This window comes from Trichosurus vulpecula, chromosome 3 (genome assembly GCF_011100635.1).
Source record: "Trichosurus vulpecula isolate mTriVul1 chromosome 3, mTriVul1.pri, whole genome shotgun sequence".
NCBI classification, from domain to species: Eukaryota; Metazoa; Chordata; class Mammalia; order Diprotodontia; family Phalangeridae; genus Trichosurus; species Trichosurus vulpecula.
Genome location: NC_050575.1, coordinates 175,811,863 through 175,836,769, shown reverse-complemented (window position 1 = coordinate 175,836,769; position 24,907 = coordinate 175,811,863). Strand labels below are relative to the sequence as shown.

General features: G+C 37.9%; 1 protein-coding gene across 3 annotated transcripts in view; it reads right to left on the bottom strand.

Moving 5' to 3' along the window:
- Positions 1 to 24,907, bottom strand: part of EXD3 (exonuclease 3'-5' domain containing 3) — a 482,404-nt gene that overhangs the window by 300,266 nt on the left and 157,231 nt on the right. For all 3 annotated transcript variants that reach the window (XM_036749598.1, XM_036749599.1, XM_036749600.1), the window contains one exon: positions 14,834 to 14,921. In XM_036749598.1, coding sequence (XP_036605493.1) covers positions 14,834 to 14,867 — 34 coding nt within the window. In that variant the 5' untranslated portion in view covers positions 14,868 to 14,921. The remainder of the gene's footprint in view (positions 1 to 14,833; positions 14,922 to 24,907) is intronic.

Genomic DNA, 24,907 nt, shown 5'->3' with positions numbered 1-24,907 from the left:
CTGAGTGAGGGGGGCAGAACCAGGAGAACATTATACACGATTACAGACACACGGTATCTGTGATGACTAGCTCTGACAGACTTGACTCTTTTCAGCAATGCCAGATTCAAAGACAGCTCCAAAAGACTCATGATGGAAAAAGCTGTGCACATCCAGAGAAAGAATTATGGAGTCTGAATGCAGATTGAAGCAAACTATTTGCTTTTTTAGTTTTGTTTATTCTTTCTCATGGTTCATTCCAATTCTTCTTTACAATTTGATTATTGTGAAAATAATTTAATGTGAAGATATATGTAGAACCTATATCAGATTACATGCCATCTTGGGGGGAGGGGGGAGAAGAAGGAGGGGGAGAAAATTTGGAATTCAAAAACTTGCGGAACTGAGTGTTGCAAACTAAAAATAAAAAAGAAATTAAAAAAAAAGTGTTTAATAAACCCAAAGATTTGAACTACTGAGATAAGGATTCACTATTAAACAGAACTTGTTGAGAAAACTAGAAAGAAGTTAGGCAAAAATTAGGTTTAGAACAACATTTCATACCATACTACCGGGAATAGACTTGTGTCGATATAGGGTTTTGAGCAGAAAACGCTGTTATTTGTGTGTCTCTGTTCAGTATGTCTATAGTTAGTGCCTGCTCAATCCCTGCCTCCCCCTGGCTAAAAGACTTCTGAGAATGTCTCCAAAAAACCATGTGGGTAAATAAGAGAGGATGTTCTCTTCTAGGCAAGAGGAAGTATTGGAGGCCATTACAGATTTTGAGTTGTTCTCATGAAGACTTCTGCAGTGCTACTGATTAGCTTTTTTTCTCTCTCTGAAATGGTATTTTCTTCTCATGCACACTCCTTCTATCAGTGGTGCTGAATTGTGGTTTTGGTCTGCAATGATTAGCATCCCTGTGGTTCCTCCAGAAGTAAAAATTAATATTTTTAACACTTGGATATAATGGAGAAAACAAGTAGACCTAAAGCATGTTGTGCAGGTATAAACTGAGACTTTCCCCCACCTTTGGCCTTGGGCTCTGCAACACTTATCTTATTCTCAGCTACTCCGGTTCAACAAGAGACAATAAAAAAGTTATTATAAAGGGGCAGGGTATGCCCCTCCCCACTTCTGTTATGATCATCAGGATTCAGACTGGTATCCTTGGTGGCTGGACAATGGTAGAGGGAGTACATGCATGGACAAAGTATACAAACATTACTGAATGTTATGCCTTAAGAATTAGAGAGAAATGGTTTCACAATTCTCCTGTTATCCTACAAGGAACCACTGTAATCAGATTGACTCAATACTAGAGTCAAGATTCTGCCTATTTACCTGTTGAATTACTACCCATCCTTTAGAATCTAACATTAATGCATTCTCTTTTATAAACTTTGTCTGCTCCTTCTAGCCCTTCTTCCTGAGAGCTCACAATTCTTCTCTTAAGTGTAAGAGTGTAAGAGACAGAAGAATCCTACACTCTACAGGATCTAACCTTAGGTATGAGGCCAGAAATGAAAAGAAATGGGCAAGTGAAGCCAATCAACCTATTTTCATAAAGTAATTCACAGCATACTGTAGAGTGAGTGAGAGGGCCTGGAGTAAGCTTAATTCTATTAAGCAGGTAGGTAAAGACCATATATAATGGGAAAGATTCTGGGTGCAACAAAGGTAAGACTTAGACATCCATGGCAGCTCCCTGGAGGATAAGAGATGAGTTTGACTGAAAGATGAATGTGCTGATGAGATTAAAATCTTTCTAATCAAAATGTGAAGACATTTGATTGGGTTTGTCCTCAAGACAATATAGAACAGAACATAGCAAAAACTGCTTAAGGAAAGCACTTGGAAGAAAAAAAGAAAAGTACTTGGAAAAGTACTTAAGAGTACTTTCATAGCAATAAGTAATATTTTGTGGGGTAGCAAAATACCATCATGCTATTGTCCCCAACCGGTGTACAGAATATTCCTTCCTCCACTGTGCTATTAACTACTTTACAGAAACAGGTTCGTTGGTTTCAAAGTCACCTACATTGTCTATCCATTTCTGTTTCAGTTTGAATTGGCCTAATGCCCTAAGGTTAGACCATATAGCCTGTAGGATTCTGCTGTCTCTTGCACTCAGATGACCTTAAGAGAAGGAATGTGGCCTCTATTCCCATAAGCTCAGAGTGAGAACATCATAAAAGCTGAACTTTAGCCCCCTTTTGGGGTAGGCAGCACAATAGCAAGGAGGATGCTGTTACTCCCCAGAGGCTCCAGGCAGTGAAAAACATCTCTGAGCTGAAATAAAAGGTCAGTATTTACTTAGGATCGCATCTCTTGTTTTCTTCAGATTTCTTCCTCCCTCAAAGGAAAACAGTGAAACATTCTTCACTGGTGCCCCCTTCACCCCCACCCCTCTCCACAGAAATGCAGGAAGGAAATGCTAGGAGAACTTTCATACAAACACACATACATTCAGGGTTAGCCCAAACCCAACAACCTGCTGGAAACTTAGATAGAATTCCAATCCTATTTTCCCTCTAGGGAAGTTTGAGTGGGAGATAACACATTCTACATTCTCTTTGAGTGGCCCTTGTAACAAAACTTAGGTTCAGATGTGGGGCAAATGATCCCTCTAGAAAAAAATATGCAATACTGGGTTCTTCTCCTAATGCGGCAAAACCTCAAATTTAGCTTCATCTTCCTTTTAAGAAGCTCTGGGAGCATTAAAGAACATTGGATTTAAAGTTGGTCAAGTCTCAGCTGTCACTTACTGTGTGACTTTGGGCAAGTCAGTACCTTTTTGAGCTGATGTTCTCATCTGAAAAATGAGCATCAATCAATCAAAAAAGGGTTACTAAGCGCCTCCTATTAAGCAAATCCCCGTGCTCCTATGTGCTAGGCACTGTGGAGATTAGAAACAGACAGATAGACAATGCATTTATTTACTAAGAGCTTACTATGTTCCAGACACTATGCTAAGCTACAGGGATAGAGGGAGAGTTCTTGCCTTTCTTTGTATCCCCAGGACCTACAAGAGTGCCTGGCACTAGCAGGTGCTTAATAAATGCTTGTTGACTCGACAAGCAAGGCAGATCCTTCCCTCAAGGAGCTTACACTTTACTAGGAGAGGACAACACCTAAAAGCGAATTGAAAAGGGAAAGAGGGGGCAGTATGGTGTGAAAATGTTTAGGAAGTGGCATGGAGGAATGGTTTGGGGCAACAGAAGGCCAAAGGTCACCTATTAGGTCTGGGGGATGGGATGAGGGGAGAGGAGGACACACACAGGACAGAGTCCAAGGCTGGATTTTGGGAGGGAAGGGATGAAGGTGATGTCAGAATGCAGGCAATATGAAGGGAAGATGACCAAGAAGTGTTTTGTGGAGGGCCAGTTCCCAGCAAGAGAAGGTGAGAAAGCTTTCTTATCAGAGCTGGGCAACCCAGGGGCAAGCTGGGGTGGGGGGAACACATGGAGCAAAAGAGGAGAATGCTAGCTGGAGTGTAGACAGAATGGTGAGGAAATACAATAAATTCCCAACTTGTAAGAGTTTAGTGCCAATGGGAGAGACAAGGGCACATATAAGTAAATATACAGATTACATATTAAAAATGTGAAGTATCTTAATACAAGGTAATTTGAGAGGTAGCTGAAAGGATCAAAAAAGGCTTCAAGGAGAAGGTGGTGCTTGATTTGTATCTTCAAGGAAAAAAAAAGATTGAAGGAGATAGAGGTGAGGAATGAATTCCAGGCAAGGAGGAAAGTGAGTGTAAAGGCAGAAGGGCTATCTCTTACAACATCTATCTCATGAAGTTGTTAAAGGCAAAGTGATATGTAAACCATAAAGTGCTTTAAAAAAAAAAGGAGCTAGTACTATCACATGCATCCTTATATCCTCAATGGAAAAAGAGAGGCAAAGAAAAAAATAAGGATTTCCACATTATAAAAAGGAAAACTAAGCTTCATACCATGTTGTGTTGTGGGTCATACGGCTGGCTGCTGGCACATGTGGAAATACAACAATACTTGCTTTTTGAGTCTTACCATAATAAACTCTTCCGCCTCCATACAGCCCCTTCCCCCAGATCCAACCCTCCTACTCTCCAGCCTGCTGGAAGATCTGTCTGGACTCAGTCATGAGCACAGGAGGTAGAACCAGAAACATGTTGGGAAAGGGTTCTAGGGTGCCATATGTTCATATTCATTGCAAAACCACCTGCTACAACTTTCATCTAATCCTATCTCCTTTTCTCTTTATCTCTCATATTCTCTTTTTCTTTGTACTCTATACTCCACCAATCAATAATTATTTAACATGTGTTTACTCTATGCCAGATACTATGCTAGCACTGCGGATATAAACACGAAGAATGAAACAATCCCCATGTTCAAAGAGCTTACATGCTAACAAAAGGGAAACAAGTTCATATATAAGCATATTCAAAATAAGTAGAATTACTGTATAAAAACAATATAAAGGTAAGGATATACATTTGGAAAACAGTTATTTCCAAAGAAGTTCTGTTACTTTTGATGATACATAATAAGGTTAATATTTTTAATGTTGTATCTATGAATCATCTTCCTTCCATGATGTCAAGGGACTTTGGTTGGTGAAAAAATGAAAGAAAAAAAATAAGGACAACTTGTGTTTTCAAAAGCATCAGAGAAAGGAAAGCAGGTAATGATTATTAGAGACAGATAATGTTCAGCTCTAGACTGATCTCTCCATTTGAGAGTAAGTCAGTAGTCACTACCTGCCAGATGCCATCAAGTAAGTTAGTCATTTCTGAAGAGGTTAACAAGCTGTTAACAAGTTGGCACTTCAAACCATCCTCACCTCCCCTAGCATTTAGTGCTCATTCTCTCTCTCTGTCTCTGTCTCTCTCCTGTATACGTATGGTATGATTCATTATGTAAATAGTGCTATCTCTCACATTACATATTTGTACCCCCACATTAATGTACATGTTCTTCTAGGATAACAATGGAATCCATAACAGTTAAAACTAATTATCTATAAGTATTCTATACCATGATTATATCTGACTATAAACCATGTACTTCAGTCATTCCCCAACAGATTCCCTGTAGTTTTCAATTACATATGACAATGTTCATTGGCATGGGTAACTACTAGAATGTTCCTTTACCCATGCCAAGGCTTTTAGTGGTGCAGTTAATCAGGAATCAATTTCACTACCTTTGTAACTCTTCACAGCACCCAGCTTCATTGCACATAGTGGGTTCTCACCCACTCACTAAGAAGCTCTAATAAGCAGGGGGCCAGGATAACAGGAAGTTTAAATTTGATTCAGAAAGTAAAAGGAAAGAACTGGAAAGCCCTAAAAAGGTCAATGATGCTGCTTCACCAACAAAAGAGGAAGATTACTTTAGACTTGGATGTGTCCGACTGGAGAGGAGGAAGGCTGGGGAGGCAAACAGTGTTGGCACTAAAATAAGGAGTGGCCACTGTAGAGAAGCAGCACTAGTGGAGAAGACTGAGCAGTCAACACATGTTAGCCATGCTACATGAGTATCAGAAGCCGCAGGAAAATGGGAGAGCTTATACAAGGAGGCAAGGAGATACTATCACCCGAATACTGCAAAGCCAGGGAGGAAAGTGGATCACCAGCAGTCCAAAGAAGGTAGAAGGGTAACAGGGGAATAACAAATACATCATGACACTAAGTTTAAGATAGAAACATGCCATCGGTAGGCAATACCAAAATACCTAGAGGGCATAAGCTAATTATAGCAAAAACATTTCAGGGGAGAAAACTAAGTTTAGGCATCAACCAAATAAAGAGTATCTTAAATGTTACACATAGATTAGACCTCTACAAAAGCCAGAAAGGTCAGAAGGAAGATCCACATTTGCTTGGTATGGGTATGCCCTGGGCTAGTACCAAAGGGCCAATATTAAACCTACTGGCTGCTTCCTTCCTTTGGGAATGAATGTGCTGTCTTATTTTGCCATGGAAAAGGAAAATACACCTGAGATAAAAATGAAGGGTAGTGACAAATTTCTTCATATCTTTTCTCTAAGTTTCTAACAATCACAGAAAGAATGCTTTAGCTGTGTTTTATTCTATACCTCCCATTTTCAGCTCATGGCACAGGAAGTTTTGATGGTGTTTTCATAAAACCAACCAAACAACAGCAAGAAACTATTAAAGAAGAATGTTGGATTTGAAGTAAGGAAAGATCTGGATTTGAATCTTGCCCCTGATATTTACTAATTATATAACTATGGATAAGGCAATTAACCTCGCTGAGCATCAGTTTCCTCATCTGTAAAATACATTTAATACTTATAACACTTACTTTACAGAGTTGTTATGAGGATCAAATAAGATTATATAATATGCAAAATGTTTTATAAACTTTAACATAAAATAAGTGTGAGTTATTATTAATATTAAGATACTACAGGATATTTCCTTACTCATTTAGCTGTTTAGGTTTAAAGTGTAAGGCTCTATGCCAAAACAAAGCAAAATATAAGGGGTCTTCTTAGCAGGGATCATATCAAAGATTATAGGTTTTGGACATCATCTACACTTTGTTATTAGCAAAAAAATAAATAAATAAAAAAATCCCAGAACTTTAGCAGAGAATCTAGTCCCTCTTCTTTTTTCTGTCCTTACCAACTGTGCCCCAAGTAATACGTAATAATATCTCTCCACTCAAGGGAAGTGAAAAACAACCTGAGATTTCAGATACGATATCGAAATGTTGACCCACCGGTAAAGGCCCACACAAGGGTTACAGTCTCCTTTCCTGAAATATTCCAAAGCATATGTATGTATGTGCATGTGGATGCAGTAAGAAAGACTATGGGGGCTTTTTAAATTCAAACACCCACTCCCAGATGGAGGGAATCACTCTATATGTCTTAGCAAAAAGTAAGGCATCATGCACATTTAGAAAGAAAAAAGACTTTCACAGAGGGGACCATAACAGTTATATTTTTAACATCAATTTATTGTAAACTAAAGGTTCTCTGTCCTATACTCAGTACTGAATATGGCAGAAACATCTTTTCTATGAAGTGGCCCTATTCTTATCCAGTTTCTCGTATACTGGAGGGATATGAGCTACTAAAGACCAAGCCCTAGAGACCTATGATGCAGTTTTACAATCCTTTGCCATCTCTAGGCTGTGGAAGGCCTGTTCTTAAGCTGAATGCTGCTAGAATCACAGGTTTATCCATACTTGACAATGCAAGGCAGAGATCCCTGGCAAAGAACAACAATGATATACTAATTACATAGAAGGGGAAAAAAGCTTGGTCAGATTCTTGCGGCTAGTTCTCAGGGTACTAAAATAAGAAAACAGGTGCTTGGCATACTTAAATAGATTCTATGAGAACAAAGGAGAAGTTGTATTTTAAGAATATTTTTGCATCCTGAGATGGACCATTTATCAATCCAAAATATAAAAAATTCTTTGAATTGTGCTATATGAAAACATAACACATTACTATAAGGAAAGCTTTTAGAACTACCCAGGAAAATGAAAAAAAAAAAGCTCTAAAAACTAATAATTAGAGAAATACAAACAACTCTGAGGTACCATCACACACCCATTAGATTTACAAAACTGTCAATAAAGGTAAGTGGCAAATGCTAGAGGGGCTGTGGGTGAATTACTTCAGTCATTCTGGAATGTAATTTTGAATTATGCCCCCAAAACTGGGCATATACTTGGACCCAGTGATACTGCTACTAAGTCTATACAATAAAGAGATCAAAGAAAAACAAATGGGACCCATATGTACAAAAATTCACCAAAGAAAATAACTCCTTAAAAAGAATAGACCAAACGGAAAAGGAGGTACAAAATTCAATGAAGAAAAGAACTCCTTAAAAAGAAGACTAGACCAGATGAAAAAAGAGGTACAAAAGTTCACTGAAGAAAATAATTTATTAAAAGTTAGAATTGGGCAAGGAAGCTAATGATTCCATGAAATGTCAAGGAAAAAAAAAGTCAAAAGCATGAAAAAAAATAGAAGAAAAGGTAAAATACCTCACTGGAAAAACAACTTACCTGGAAAATATGATCCAGGAGAGATGATTTAAGAAATATTAGACTACTTGACAGCCATGATCAAAGAAAGGACCTAGACATCATCTTTCAAGAAGTCAAAGAAAACTGCCCTAATATCTTAGATCTAAAGGGTAAGACAGAAATGGAAAGAATCCACTGATCACCTCCTGAAAGAGATCCCAAAACAAAAACTCTCAGAAATATTAGAGCCAAATTCTAGAGCTCCCGGGTCAAAAAGAACATACTTCAAGTACTCAGAAAGAAAAAATTCAAATGTTATAGAGCTGCAGTCAGGATCACACAAGATTTAACAGCTTCCACATTAAAAGAGTGGAAGACTTCAAATATGGTATTCCATTAGGCAAAGGTACTGGGATTATAACCAAGAATAATAAATAAATAATAAAATAATAAAATGGAGGACAGATTAAGGGAGGCAATGGTTAGTGGCAAAATATTCTTTCCTGAGCAGCTAGGTGGCTCAGTGAGCAAAGCACTGGCCCTGGAGGATCTGAGTTCAAATCTGGCCTCAGACACTTAACATACTTACTAGCTGCGTGACCTTGGGAAAGTCACTTAACCCCAATTGCCCTGCCTTCCCCCCTCCAAAAAAAATTTTTTTCCCCTGTTTAATAGTATTTTTTCTCAATTACATGTAAAGATTGTTTTCAACATTCACTTTTATAAGATTTTGAGTTCCAAATTTCTTTCTCCCCCCCTCCTCTCCCCTTCCCCAAGATGGCATGCAATCTGATATAGGCTATACATGTACAATTATATTAAACATTTCCACATTAGTCATATTGTGAAAGAAGAATCAGAACAAAAGGGGAAAACCAGAAGAAAAAACAAACAAAAAATAGTAAGAAGCAAAATAGACTTTTGAGGAGGAACAGCATAAAAAGAGAAAGAAGAAGAAACAAGGAAATGGATTGGAGGGAAAAACACAGTAATCATAACTATGAATGTGAATGGGATGAGTTCACCCATAAAATGGAAGTAGATAGCAGAAGGAATCAGAAACCAGAATCCAACAATGTGTTGCTTACAAAAGATACACTTGAAGCAGAAAGGCACACACAGAGTTAAAATAAAGGACTGGGACAGATTTTAAAATACTTCAGCTAAACCATAAAAAGCCATGGGTAACAATCATGATCTCAGACAAGGCAAAAACAAAAAAAGACCTAATTAAAAGAGATAATCAGGGAAACTACATTTCACTAAAAGGTACCATAGGCAATGAAGTAATATCAAAAATTTTTACAGCAAGTTTCTCTGATAAAGGCTTCATTTATCAAATATGTACTGAATATAGAACTGGGTTAATTTTATAAAAATAAGAGCCATTCCTCAATTAACAAATGGTCAAAGGATATAAACAGGCAGTTTTCAGAAGAAAAAATCAAAGCTATCTATAGTCATATAAAAATGCTTTAAATCACTATTGCTTACAGAATTCCTTAAAAAGAAGGCAAATTAAGAGAAAGGCAAATTAAAACAACTCTGGGGTATCATCTCACACCTATGAGAAATTTCAAATGCAGAAAGGGAGGAGCAAAAAATAGGTGGAGTAATGAACTAGTCCAACCATTATGGAGAACAGTTTAGAACAAGCCCAAAGGGCTATAAAACTATGCATACCTTTTGATCTGGCAATACCACCACTAGGTCTGTATCCCAAATGGATCAAAGAAAAAGGAAAAGGTACCATATGTACAAAAATATAACACAGTAACTCTTTTGTGGTGGCAAAAATGGTAAATCAAGGGCATGGTCATCAAATGGGGAACGACTGAACAAGTTGTAGCACATGACTGTGATGGAATACTATTTTGCCATGGGAAACAACAAGAGGGGTGGCTTCTGAAAAACATGGGAAGACCTATATGAACTGATGCAAAGTGATCATTGTGCACAGTAAGAGCAATGTTGTAATAATGATCACCTGTGAAAGATTAGGCTATCCTAATCAATACAATGATCCAAGACAATTCCAAAGGACTTACAACGAAAAAATGCTATCCACCTCCATACAGAGAACTGATAAACTCTGAGTACAAATTGAAGTATAATTTTGTCACTTTATTTTTCTTGCTTTTTAAAAAATATGGCTAATGTTTTACATGATTTCACATGTATAACTGACATCATATTTCTTGCCTTCTCCATGGGTAGGGAAAGGTAAGTGGGAGGGAGAAAATTTGAAACTTAAAATCTAAAAAAGAATCTTAAAAACAAATAAGTAATAAATTGGGGGAAGGAGGAAATGAGGAAGGGGATGGATTAGGAGAAACCTAGGAAGACTTGTATGAACTGATGGAAAGTGAAGTGAGTGAAATCAGGAAAACAATCCATACAATAACAATACTGTAAAGAGAAACAACTTTAAAAGACTTAAGAACTCTGATCAACACAATGACCAACCACAACTCCAGAGAAATCAATGATGAAATATGCCACCCACGGCTTGACAGAGAGATGATATATGCAGAGTGCAGATTGAGACATTTTTTCTTATATGTTTGTAAAAAAATTTTTTTTTGTTGTTTTCTCATCTCAAGGAGAGGGTGAGTAGAGAATCCAGACCTGACAATAAAATAAATCTGAATTTTAAAATAAAAAGAAAGCTACACCAGAAACAATTAAATCCCCTTTAACCTCCCCTCGTTCTCCTTTGTTCCTCATGAGTAGAATCAGTGAGCAAATGGTGGGTCACAGTTACAGAAGCAAAGACTTCATCCTCTAACAGGAGTTCCCTCAAGGACAACTGCTGACTAGATAATACACAGAGGCTGCAAATCTGGGCTGAGTTTGGCCTGTGGCTCTTTGTATTCTGAATAAATAAAAATGATGTCTGAAATTGCTATTCCCTTTTTCCTTTCTGGCAAGATTATTAAAAAATGCTATTGTATCGAGACCAAAAATGTCTGGTGCTATTGGGGCAAGATGACTTACTGTAGTATGAGACTTTAAACAGTAAAGGAAAAAAAAGGAATTCCTCCCTAAGTCCACCTACACCATATTTTAATCTGTATTTCTCCATCCTCATTACAGATTCTCTGAATCATTTGCCCTATTCCAGTGAAATCCTCCATTCAATTCACTATTTATGTGGCTCTTGGATCAACCTAACAGCTATAAGAAAGGAAGCACACTATAATTTGGGGAAAGATTAAACCATTTTTCCTGTAATGCAGCTGGCCTGGTGACACTCTTCTCAGGATAAAGGAAAGCCAAGGTTGTTGCCCTCCCTCTCCCCCTCTTGTAGACAGGAAGGAAGTGCTGGCAGAGACCCCTCTTGGCTTCCTGTCCACTTCTGAACATATTTCCAGACACTACCTTCTCCATCATCCATCACCCAGTCCAGCCAAACAATAACTACAAAACGAAGGGGAAACACACGTTTCACATAAACACTGTGAGGCCACAGGATCCCCAACCACTACAATTCACACAGCTAAATTTTATCTTTAAACTCCATCTAACAAGGTTTTATTCCAGGCTTCTTTCCCTTCACAATTAAATAACTCAGCCTCTATAATTCATCTTTCCAGATCGACTTTTGAAATATTAAGAACTGATTTTAATTTTATTAAATGAACCTTAATGAGTATGTGGGAGTGTGGTGGTCAGGAAGAGGGAAGGAAGATGGGAATTTTTTAGTGAGTCTAGAGCACTCCAAAGAAGTCAAAAGTTGTAGACCTCAATCTTAGTTCCCCAACCATCTTAGGTCAAATCCCTTTAGATGTATTACACATCCTTTTGTTTTATGCTTCTCGGGTTCAATGGTAAAACTGGATATGATGAAAGACATGAGTTATAACACAGAAATAGGAATAAGAGTAGAAAACATGCATAGCAATTCACGAGGGGAAGTAACTGGGAAGACAGCTGGGAAGAACATTTAGGACTTCAGTTTTCTATATACAAATGTTTGAAGATAATAAAAAAAAATCTGATGTTTTAACATAGGATATAAATATGATCTCAGGAGATAAACATGATCTCAGCAGATAAACATGACCTCAGAAGTATCACTGAAACTTGGTTGGATGGGACTCATGATGGGATACAGCAATGAAGAGTTAACTTTATTTAAAGGAAACCTATCTAATAGAAGGGACAGAGTAGCTGTGTACGTAAAGAAAACAAATGCCTGCTTGGAAATTCATGTGAGAGTTCACTGGAAAGTATTAGGTGAAAACAAAAAGAGACAGAAATAGACATGCTGTTATACTAGAAGTATTCTACAGACTTTCTGACTAGATGGAGGATATGGATGATGCTTTCCTAATATAAATTATAAAAACTGACACAGAATCAAGATATAGTAGTGACTGAAGGGCTTCAATTATCTTCAGTTCTACTGTAAGTTTCAGAACATCTGATAAATTCTTGGCTTGTCCTGCTGACAATTTCATCTTTCAAAAGGTAAAGGAAGGATTTAAAAGGCAGAGGTAGAATTCTGGATTTAACTCTGACCAAGGAAGAATTGGCTGGCAAAATGAAATCTTGGAAAAACTATGTCACCTTAAGAGTTTGTGATAGCTAAGGGCAGTTATACTAGGTATAATCTGGTATGTGCTTTTTTACATTTTTGCACAAAAATTTCAAAAGATTCAGAAAAAAAGAAGTGGATGTTGCCATCTCCCCTCAAAGAGAAAACAAGGACAGGATGCTTTCAAAATGAAATTCTGATAACCTAGTCTTTCCTTCATTCAACAATAATTTATTAAGTACCTACTATGTGCCAGGAACTGTGTCTGGGATACAAAGACCAAAAAAACAAAAAAAAAGAAAAGAAAAGAAAAGAAAAGAAAAGAAAAGAAAAGAAAGGAAAGGAAAGGAGAAGAGAAGAGAAGAGAAGAGAAGAGAAGAGAAGAGAAGAGAAGAGAAGAAAAGAAAAGAAAAGAAAAGAAAAGAAAAGAAAAGAAAAGAAAAGAAAAGAAAAAGACAGAAAAAGACAAATAAATGAAAGAGCCCCTTCAGTCATGGCACTTACACAAGAAGGGAAAATAACATGAACACAGATAAGCAAATGAGATATCTGTAAACTGCTTGGCACAGTACCTGGCATACAAGGTAGTACCTACATGTTAGCTATTATTATTATTATTAAACACAAAATATACACGAAGTAAATAAAAAGTAATTTCAGAGGCCCTGGTACCTGGGGGGGCTGAAGAAAAGAATTAGAATGGGCCTCACATAGAGAAGCATCTGCTCTAAGAGGCAAAGGTGAGAAGGGAGTATATTTTAGGCATGAGACATCATCAGATCTAAGGCGTGAAGATGGGAGATGGAATGCTGGGTAAAAGGACTAGCTAGTAGACCAGTGCAGATATGAAACGGAGCTAGAGAAGGAGGGTAATATGCAATAAGTCTAGAAAGACAGACTGAAACTAGGTTGCAAAGGGCTTTAAATGTCAAACAGAGGTGCTAATATTTTATCATTTAGGCAAATGGGAGTCCTTGGAGCTGCTTGAGCAGGGGCGTCATATAGTCATAAATATGGACGCAAAGAAAGCTCTCTCTGATTAACCTAAAAAGGCTAAAAGAATAAAAAAAATAGAAATTAGGGTTCATAACCAAGAACAACCAGAAAAGACAAAGACGGTATCTGATTTTCAGCAAGGCATTTGACAAACTCTCTTATGATATCCTTCCTTAGAAGCATATCATCCTGTGCATGAGGAAATGAATGTCCCATCTATTTCACCAATTTTGAGTGTTTTATTTTCTTAGGTTCTTTAAAATGTACATTGCTATCATTTTACTTAATAATTTAAACTGAGATGATTTATGAACTAAATGATTGTTAATTATAGTATAATCCAATAAATATAATCTCTATGAAATTATAAAATATTACTCAGTGTGATATAGTCCCTCTTGCTGTATATTTCTTGTATACAGGAAAACGTGGTTTCCCAAACGGCCCCTGTGTTAAGGATCTAGAATGTCCACATCTCTAAAATCTCCTCTGCTCCAGTATTCAGAACTCATCTCTACCCAAGCCCCACCCAGTTCCAGTGTATCACCGTTTTAGATTCTTATGTAGGGTGGGGTTTTTATTTCCTAATTAGCTAAAGCTATGTTTATCAGCACTTTTTTATAGAAAGCAGGCCAGAAACTGTGAGATCCCAATCCAAATCTATTAATGACTCCCTATGAAAGCCTGAGAAAGCAACTTAACCCCTATATTCCACAACAACTATAGGCTAGTCTTTTATAAGGAAGATATTATCTCCTATTTTCCCTCTTTGGATCTGTATTGAGGATAGAAGGAAGGGAGTAAAGAGGGAGAATTACGATATAACACCGGTAAACACTTAGAAGAAGGAAAAAAGAGCAGCCAGTAGGCAATCCTCTCCCAGTGAGTTTGTCTGAAGTAACCAAGCATTTGCTCACTCACATTCCTGAATACAGATGAAAATTAGTGATCAAAAACTCCAACCATTCAGACAAACTCCCTTTAAAAAGCAAGCAAAGAGTTCCCCATTCTTGGTTCATAGTAGAACATTCTACAGTCAATCAGCTGATCACACTTCCTGACTACATACTACTATAGAGAGTGATGTCCTGCGCAAAAAGTGGTGTGAACTAATAAGCTAAGAGCCCTCTGAACAAACAAAAGGAACTATACAAAGGCAAAGTAGCACTATCACATAAAAGAAACACAGAATGGTGCACACCCCTCCTCTCAAGGAGCTTACAATCTAGTTGGAGAAAAAAATGTCTCCCACACCTGAAAAAGACTTAAAAACATTTCCAAGCGAGTATAGATTAGTATAGAACAGACTTACCGCTACTGTCTCTGGTGCTGCTTTCCTGGTCCATTGGTTATCGCGTACACACCAATACAAAATGGTAGTATGCACTTCAAATAAAAGACTAGGAGGAAAAAAAATACAATTATTTCCTTGACACACATATACATGCAAAGAAAGGCCCTCAAGTCCCAAGCAAAGTTTAAGTTAAGCACCTCTTAATCCATTAAAAACCAAGAGCTGGCTCCCATTGCACCACAGCTAAAGCCTTCTGAGATTCTACACACTACCTGTGAAATGGTAACACTACACTAGTAGCACAGCATCAAACAAATATTGCTTAAGCACCTACTATGCGCAATGCACTATACCAAGCAAAAGGGAATACAAATATGAAAATGAAGCAATCCCCACTGTTAAGGAGCTTACATTCTATTGGGAAGGCAATAAGTACACATATATGTATATATACAGAAAAGAGAGAGAATAACTACAAATAAATGCAAAATCATTAAATAATAAAAATAGCTAGCAATGATATAGTGCTTTACGGTTTACAAAGTACTTTACATGTGTTATATCATTAGATCCTTACAAGAGCCCTGTTAAGTAGGTGTAGTTATCGTCTTCATTTTACAGATGAAGAAATTGAAACTACGAAAGGTTAAAGGATTTGCCCATTGTCACACTGCAAGTATCTACAGCAGGATTAGAACTCAGGTCTACCTGATTCCAAGTTGAGCACTCTAAGTACTACACTACCTAGGTGCCTCTATACAAGACAAGTTTGAGGGGCAGCTAGGTGGCGAAGTGAGTAGAGCACCAGCCCTGGAGTCAGGAGGACCTGAGTTCAAATCCAGCCTCAGACACTTGACACATTTACTAGCTGTGTCACCTTGGGCAAGTCACTTAACCCCAAATGTCCTGTCTACCCCCCCCCCCCCCGCAAAAAAAAAAAAGATAAGTTTGAGAAGAAAGGAAGGAGTATTTGTAAGGATTCAAAAAAGGCTTCATGTAGAAGGTTGTGCTTGGGCTGTATCTTGAAGGAAGAGAGGAACTCTGTGAGGCAGAATTAAGGAGCAAGTACATTCCAGGCACGGAGGTCATTCAGAGCAAGGACAAGAAAATAGAAGAAACAGACCAGTTTGGATGGATCAAAAAGCGTGGAAGGGAGAGTAACATAAAATGAAGTTAAAAAGATAGCTTGGGGTGAGGTTATAAATGTTTTTGGAAGCTAGTGTTTGTATTTAATCCTAGAGGCAACAGAAGGTCTTTGGAATTGACTAAGAAGAGGAGTGCCATGGTCAAATCTATGCTGAAGGAAAAATCACTTTGGCATCAGCATGGAGGATGAATTGGACTGGAAAGAGACTTGAGACAAAGGGACCAAGTAGGAGACCATTGCAATAATTAAGGCACAAGGTGATGAGGGCCCAAACAAAGCTGGTGAACTTGTGAGTAGAGAGAAGGGGTTGGATGCAAGAGAAATTGTGGAGGTAGAAACAGCAAGATTTGGCAAGTGACTGAATATTTAGAGTGAGGATACCTAACCCTATTACTTCCCTAAATGTTGAATCAATATTGTCTTTCTACAGTTGTCCTAAAATGCACCATGTAATGTCACTAAATTCTAATTTGAAGGAATTTCAGCTAAAATATGACTGATGCTTATGGCTGTGGTCATTGGTTATAACTTTCGTTCCTACTAGTCTGGCAAAGTCAGGGGAACCAAAGATTTTGTTGTCATCTGAAGAGATGGAATGAATACAAAATGCAATGAGGAACAGAACATTAAGAACAGGCACAATGTGGAATGCGGAAGTTGGAGAATAACTGAGATCAGAATGCTTTCTAAGAAGCTATGCAGAAAACAAGGAATAAAGTATTTCCCAGTAGGTTACTTTCAGGAGCTGTTTCCTTCCTCAGTTGGCTACATTGTGGGGTGAGAGAAGACTGTAGTTGCCTCTAGCAGCTGCATGTTGGAAAAATTCAGTTTCAGCTCAAATGCTGCTGAGGATAAGATCCTTTCTACAATGTAGCTTTGAAACAGCTTCCTGCCTAACCTCAGCAACTCTGATAATTTCCCACTGCGGCCTCCCTGTCCAGTGGCTACCCAGACTTTATCAGAATTGCTCATCCTTTGTTTTTCAACCAGGAAATGGAGGAAGAGACTGGGGGAGAAAAAAGGAGAGCTGGTCTCAAACTAGAATTTTTCAAAGACTCAAATAGATGAAACAGCTAGGAATATCTTAATTGAATTGAACTGAATGCCATCAATCCTCAGATGTAGAGATCTGAGAAGCGTGATAGTGAAGTAGAAGGAGCAAATAATTCACAACTAAGTTTAGAAGAGTCAAAAAAGTCCCAAGTTCAGTTTTGAACGCATGAAGCCTTTTTTTGATATCTCACTAAGTTTTCTCTAAGTGGTCGAGAAGTTAAGACTTGAAGATTAAGAGATGATGGATACCCTGAGTCCTCCTGGAGTGCTATTAACAAATGGTTAAGATCAGACTGGCCATGGTCACTGTCAGGTCTCATCTCACTATTAAGTCACAATACTGACAGAAACTCTGCCTCCTTGGTTAATCCCTTCCCAATCATCTGCCTTTATTTACCCTATGAAATCTAAGCACCTGGGGCTCTTTTGCTACCCCATACATGTGTTTTTGTCGATATCCTGCTAAGTTTTCTTACATTCCAAATCTATTATAATTCTCCCTGTTCTGTAGTCATTCCATGTGTATCTGTCTTGTTTCTGAAACAAAACTGTAAACTCCCTGACAGCAAGGACTGAACTCTCTATTTCTTTTTTGATCTCCAGTGCCTGAAGACATTTGTTTTTAAACAAAATTAACTAAAAACAATACAAAACTTTTTTAAACTCAGCAGGACCATAAAACACTAAAATCCAATGTTAGAGAGATTCTTTCACATTAGAAAGTAGCCTCTGGCTGAAAACTTGCACTAAAGGGAACCATTTGAATGGTGTTTTGAAATCAGAAAGAGGGAACTGGAGCAGCTCTCCACTCATCACCTCTTTAGCTGCTGGTCAGAACCCAAGGCTCCAGTCCTAACATCTGTCAGAGCAGCTCCAGGTTCCACCAATGGCAAAGGGAATTTTCCTTAGCAAATAGCCTGCCCTGCTTGCCACAGGTAGCCCATCAATGCCTTTGTTTCTAGCCGCTGGCTAAGGGTTTGTTGCCATTGGTTAAGAAATCTAATTCCAGCATCTTTCTTCTTCAGATTGTTAAGGTTTCTTATAAAACATAAAGAGAAGAAGTCAAAATCATTTGAACTGAAATGCGTTTTCTTACCTGTCAACCAATGGGGAATTAGAATGTTGATTTTGGTACGCAGAGATCACAGTGTCGTAGGTTTAGAGCCAAAAGGAACCTTAGAAACCAACTAATTCAGTCTCTTTATTTTACAGATGAGGTTGAGGACAATAATGGTTAAGTAATTTGTCTGAGGCCACTTAGCATGTGGCAATGCCAGAATGGTTAATACGCACAGATGAGTATCGGTGCTTCTGGCCGGCCAAATCAGGATTGGGAGTGGGGTGCCAGGACAAAAGGAAAGAAGAGGCACTCAGTTCCCTTCCTTAAGCTTCACAACACTGAGACCAATAGTATATATCTGTGGCAATGAGGGAGGAATTGACTACTGGTTTCAGTGTTCCTCCCCCTTTATTGTAGTGCCAAGACTAAGCCCTCAATGCAATGAGTGAGAAAGAAAGGTAAACCTGGGTATCCTCATTCAGGGCTGTCCTTAGCCAATTTTACTCCAGAATAAAGGGGCTGGGCTAAAAAGGACTTTTCCTGATAGGAATATCTCCAGGATTAAAGTTATGGGACAGCTACTAAGCAATATCTTAAACTCACTCGTGAAATACCACCATTACCAGTTTATGTCAGACAAAATATGTCCAGTACAGACAATTGGGCAAATTTTGTCCAAGTGTTACATCCAAAGTCTCCTTGTCCTTCAGTCAAGGGTCTGACTGGCACTTTTTCCAGAACACCTGTACTCTTATTTTCTACCCACTTTAAGTTTTAAAAAAATAATGACAGAGATAATTCTATTTTCCAGGTGCTATATTCTCTAAAAACTGTTAGTTTGCCCTGATTCAGTCTAAAATAGTAGTAAGTACAAACAATTACAGTTCTAATTCAAACAGTTCACTTTATTTAGAGTGCACATGAGGGCTGGCTGATGGCAGCTAGTAGGGTCTGTTGGTTCTGAGAAGCCCCTTTGTTAGGAAAGGAAAGACCAGTGGCAATGTCAATGGTGATGGTGTTGTAGGGGTTCAGCTCAGAGAGAACTCTTTAGCTTTCCCCACGGTCCTAGCTTGACATTTTAAGGAATGCCACTTATTGTTCAGTACTGTTCCCCTCCCCACCCAGCCCCCACTCATTCTGCAGTTTTTCAAGTCACTGACAATAAACTGTTATGTCTCATAATTCAAGAAACAGAAAGATTCTTGGCAGAAGGGAATTGCTTTAGGCACTGCTCCCATTTTTGAAAGTAGCAAAAATCGTAATTTCTCTTTCTTTATTGTTAGTTTCCTCCCCAATATCTTTTTTTAAAAGCCCACTTGTTTTTTTTACAACACATTAAAGTAGCTCGGTTCCTGATAAATGTTAAATTTAGCTCAACAATTTAGTATGAAGTGGGTCTTCTTTCTTTCTTGTTTTCACGTCTGCTGGGTTTATTTTGGTATTTGAGTTGGCTATAGCTGTTCAGAGTGAATGTGTATCAGGGGACACAATCAGAAGCTGAGTCTTGTAAGCGAAGAGAAGGAGGTAAGTTGCCAGCTGTCTCAACAGACCTAAATGCCTTGGTCTTCCACCAATTAAGCACTCCAAGACTTTATACTCCTTAGATAAGTGAAAGGGGGCACATCCCTACTCTGTTCCAGAAACTCCCAGAGGAATGGGTCTAAAGATCAGCAGCAGACATCTTATAAAGTTAATTTGCAGAGTATAGCACAAGAAAAACAAATAAGCCAAAAGATGTCTTGTCGTATTATTTTAATAATCTCTCTAAACCATCCAAATTCTACCACCAGCTACTAAATAAGTGTCAAGTTTCCCAGATCTGCTATTACAACAGTGTAGTTCCTGCCATAACAGGCTTGAGGCTTCTAAAAAATAAATAAATAAAATGAAGCACCACCCACATAAAATCAGAATACATGGCACAGTATTTACTTTAATGGGCTCTTCAGAAATCCAATTAACTGCAGCCCTCTGAGTAATTGGCTTCGTTACTTCTGATGTAATAACTAAACCATTTACTTTAGAACTGGATCAAAAATCAAGCTAACTTTTGTGGACAGACAGGCTTTTTATCTGCCAAGGCCTGCCTGACTGCCAAGATGCAATGGTAGCCAGTATACCAGGATGGAGGCAGTGCTCTCTATCTCCCTTTCAAAGGATCTGGTTTATGCTATCCACTCCAAAAAGGGAAAGCCCAAACTCTGATGTGACTTGACATCCATTCACATTTCCTACAGGTTTAGATCTTAAATAGCTAATATATCTACTAACACATGAGAAAAACTTTTCATAAGCTTCACTTCCAGCAAAAATATACAAGTAGTTCATTTAGGCTTCCTTGGCTCTCCATTGTCTATAGGATAAAATATAAGGTTCATCAACACAGCATTAAAGGTCCTTCAAAATTTTTCTGGCCCCAAACTACCTTTCCAATTTTCCATCTCCCCTTCATGCGCCCTCCTTGCTAGCCAAAATGACCTACTGAAAACTTCAAACAAGTTTTGTATACCTCAGGACCTTAGCTTAAGCTGTTCCCTCTACTTGAAATGCCCTTCCTACTACCTCTGTATCTAATTCCTAAAATCAATTAACAAGCACTTATTAAGCCCCTATAATGGGTTATATTAAGCTCGGTTATAAAAAATTAAATAGCCTCTACCCTCAAGGAACTTACAAATTCTATCAAGGCAGACAATATGTACATAAACATACAAAATAAATATGAGATCGTTTCGGTCAGGGGGCACTAGCAGCTGGGAGGATCAGAAAGGACTTATCATTGTAAGTGGTACCTGAACTGAGCTTTGAAGGAAACTAGGGAGTCTAAGAGGTAGAAGTGAGAAGGAAGAGGCCTGTGCCTCTTAAGAGACAAGAGATCAAGTGACATGTGTAAGACAGAGTCAGGACATTTTGTCTACCATAAGGAATAATGTCCCTGTCTTTCAGGGTCCAACTTAAGTTCTATTACCTTTGTATGATGCTCCCTGACTAACTTTAGCCCAAAGAGATCTTTCCCTCCTCTGAAATCCTGCAGCCCTTGTTGGTTGTACCAATCACTGGGCACTTATATGCTACCCTATACAGTTATTTATCCTTTTAAATGTGTCTGTAAATCCTCTATCCTAAGCAGGTTATAGTGTCTTTAAAAGCTGGAACTGTGGTTTATACATCCACAGTGCCCAGTAAAAGGTCTTGCACATGGTAAGTGATGAGTAAATGAATGTTAAATTGGGCTGAATTATAGGAGAAAGAGAGGAAAAAGAAAAGATGCAAAAAGTCACTTGGTACATTGATCTTGAAAGGGACAAACTAATCGGCATTTTTTTTTCCTTTTACAAATCTCTAATTTAGAAGAACATAAACCAAAAAGACAAATGACACAATCCTTTCTCTAGGATTTTATTGGAGGTCTGATAGGAAATACTGCCAAACATTTTACAAGTAACAACCTTCTGCTAAGTAAGAATAAATGATGTTCGGCTGGACAACTTTTCCTTTTGAGGAGAGAATTAAGAGGCCTGTGCTATAGAAGCAAAGTCCCAGAAGAGATGTGCTCCAACCAAGATTACCACTTACTTGTGGCAAGAGGATATCTGAAGGCTTGCAGATTTAAAACTGCATGTTATGTAATATAACACTTCATAATTACAGTTATTGTCATTTATTTCATAGTTTACATGAAACATGTGCTTTTCTTTATAAACCAAGACTACCCTGCCCTGTTGTCACTCGTATGAGTATGAAAAAGGGTTTGAGCTGTGTCTCCAGTCAGGAAGCTGGACTGTAGAGATCCATTCGGTCACATTTTCATTCACTGCTATAAGCTTGGACATCATGGTAAAGTTAAAAAGAGAACTGGGTCTGGAGTCAGAAGACATGGGTTCAAATCCTGACCTAGTCTATTATAAGCTATATGTAGTTTAACAAAGCTTTGTACACATACATACAAATGCAACTGTCAAGGCAGAGTGGAAAAGACAATGAATTTAGAATCAAAGGAGCTGGGTGTGAATTCTGACTCTGTTATTGACTTCTCCAAAAACATGAGCAATTCACTTAACTCTGCTGAGCTTTCTTTTCTTTAATCGTAAAAAGAGAGGGTGGGACCAGATGATATTTCAATGATATTTAGATTATATTTAAAGCCCTTCTTGGCTCTAAATTCTTTGATGCTATATGAAGCTAAATCAACAAACAAGAGTCTTACGAGCATTAGGACTTTGATGAAGTAAAGAGTAACATTTTTAAATAACATGAGTCATGTTTGCCTCATAGTCATGGATATGCTATTACTTTGGTCCAAAATACAACTGCGTATTTCAGGGAAGGTGAAATAATTTCTGAAGCATCTGTTTTTATAGGAAGTTACACATATATTAGAACATTCAGTATAGAGGATATTTAAAAAAAAAAACTTTTTGTAACTAAAGTGAGGCAAAAACAATGACAACAACAAGAAGTAGATGTATTTTTACTAAAGGTGTTAACCATTATCAGGGAGGGTTCCAACTAAGGGTCCAAATAGAAAAAGGACTTGCTATAGTTAGTGACATCCTCTCGATGTTTCTTTTAGGGTGAATGCTGAATATTCTGAATATTCTGGAGCCTTTTAAATGAGATCCGTCATCACTGAAAAGAGTTCAGCCTAACTATACACACAGAAAAAACCAAGTCAGTGAAGATCACTTATCATGCAGATCATGACATGAAATCAAACAGACAACCCTTAGAGCTGATTCATCAGAACTGGATGAATCAAAAACACTTTGGAAAGATAATAAATTGAGCCCAGAACTGAACAGGAGGAATAGTGGAGGCTGGACTAATTTCAGTCAGTAATACAGTTCTGTTAATGACTCTAAGCTTCTCCCTGAAGCAAAGCTCATCTATTCAACAATTTTTTTCCAGTGATGCTATGTGGCTGTGAATCATAGAATACCATAGTCTCCAATGAATTAAAATAATGGCCACCCAAAAAAACAATGAAGAGGTTCATTGTGGGTGAGAGAAGTCTATAATACACTACCAATGAAAAAATTGCCCAAGAAAGATAGCAAACAGGACGTCAAAAGAAACGTGTATGACCAGAAAAGAAGGTGGACCAGCCATGAAGCAAAAATGAGGGATAATTGATAGATAGCCTACATGTTCTATAGGCAGTCACGCAAAACTGAGAAATGAAGAAAGCTCATAGCCCACTGGGATCCCTTTGAGGATTTATGAGAAGAAACAGATAAGAGTTGCACAGGATGAGAGGGTGTGGATATGTTGTGATTTGCATCTTTAGAGGGAATATCCACATCCATGACAGCACAGAACCATTTAAGTATGGAAGTACTTAATGCATAGAGCTTAAAATTTTTAAATCAACCATACAGTTGTCTATCTTATAAAGCACAATGTAAGACTGGCACTCGAAGTTAAAAATTTCTGGCAGTATGTTCTTCTGCAAGTGTTAGAAAATGACAGAAAGCAGCCCATGTACACAGTCGATTTTGAAGTAGTTTAGTTAACAATTGGCAACTTATAAGCTAAAATATGAATTCTGAGAACAGTAACATGCACACCAACCCAAAGCAGCAGAATACTCCCAGATGCTTCATTTAGAAAAGAAGTGATGTCAGAAGTTCATAATCCTCAGTTTTTCCAAGAAGAGATAGATACTTTGCATGTAGTGCTATTAAAACAATGAAAATAATTTAAAGTCATGATGTGAGTTTGTCATCATTGTTTTTTAAGGGAAAGGGCTATAGAAAATGGAAATAGAAGTGGTGGATTCTAAAGCGATTTCTCTCTCCCTGTTCTCCTACCTGTCTCAAAGAGACAACTCTGATCTGCAAACTCTCTAAACAAGAGCCTATATCGTGAAGTGAGCAAGAGTAGGAAAGGGAAATACAACATGCCCATCACCATCACCACTCTATTGAACCTTAGAGTGGAGCAGCCAGCCAACTGTTGAGTGGTTTGACCAAATCCTTCACAAATTGTGTAGTCTTAGTGGCAAGCTCTGTCTGAGATAACTGACCACAGGTTTCATCCACCTCCCCCTTATTCTTCTCTCTTTCTCAGTGATCCATCTGGTATGCATTCTCTTTTATACATGTGAACTGCAACCAACACTGCTCCCTATCCCTTAAAAGTACAAGTTTAGTTTCTTATGAACTTACTTATTTTTAATCATTCCACAAATATTTATTTAAATACTTACTGGGTAGGACCGCATGCTAATTACTTAGAGGATTATTACAAAGATGAACAAGACTTGACCCCCACCCTCACAGAACATATATGGACAATATCCTAGAGATAACATGCACAAATATAATAAATCAAATTAAAAAATCCAAATACAGTAAGTATGCAAGAAAGGTGCAAACAAGGTGCTGAAAATTCAGAGGTGGGATGGATCACTGGCTACAAGGGAAATTAGGGAAGGTTTAATATGCTAAACTAGGAAACACTTCTGTCCTTAAAAACCTTAGACTTACGAGATGGTATTTAAACTCACATGTTCTAAAAATCTATCTCCTAACTCTTATGGCATACTTTTTTTATGACACACATAAAAGAAACACAGAATATGACCATAGCGAAGTGAGATTCAAGCTGTGAAAAGAAAGTCTTGAGAAGTTTCTCTGGAAAAGTAAATTTGGCAGTTGCGAACAGGGGAGAAAAAAGTAAACAGAATGGAATCAGGAGCATGTCATTTAAGGGAACAGACAAATGCAATGTGTTACAGCTTTCTGAGACCACTTGGTTCAACTCAAATAAATATGTGCAATAGATAGTAAATGCAATTATCAGTGAATGGAGGGAGATGGTGGAAACTAAT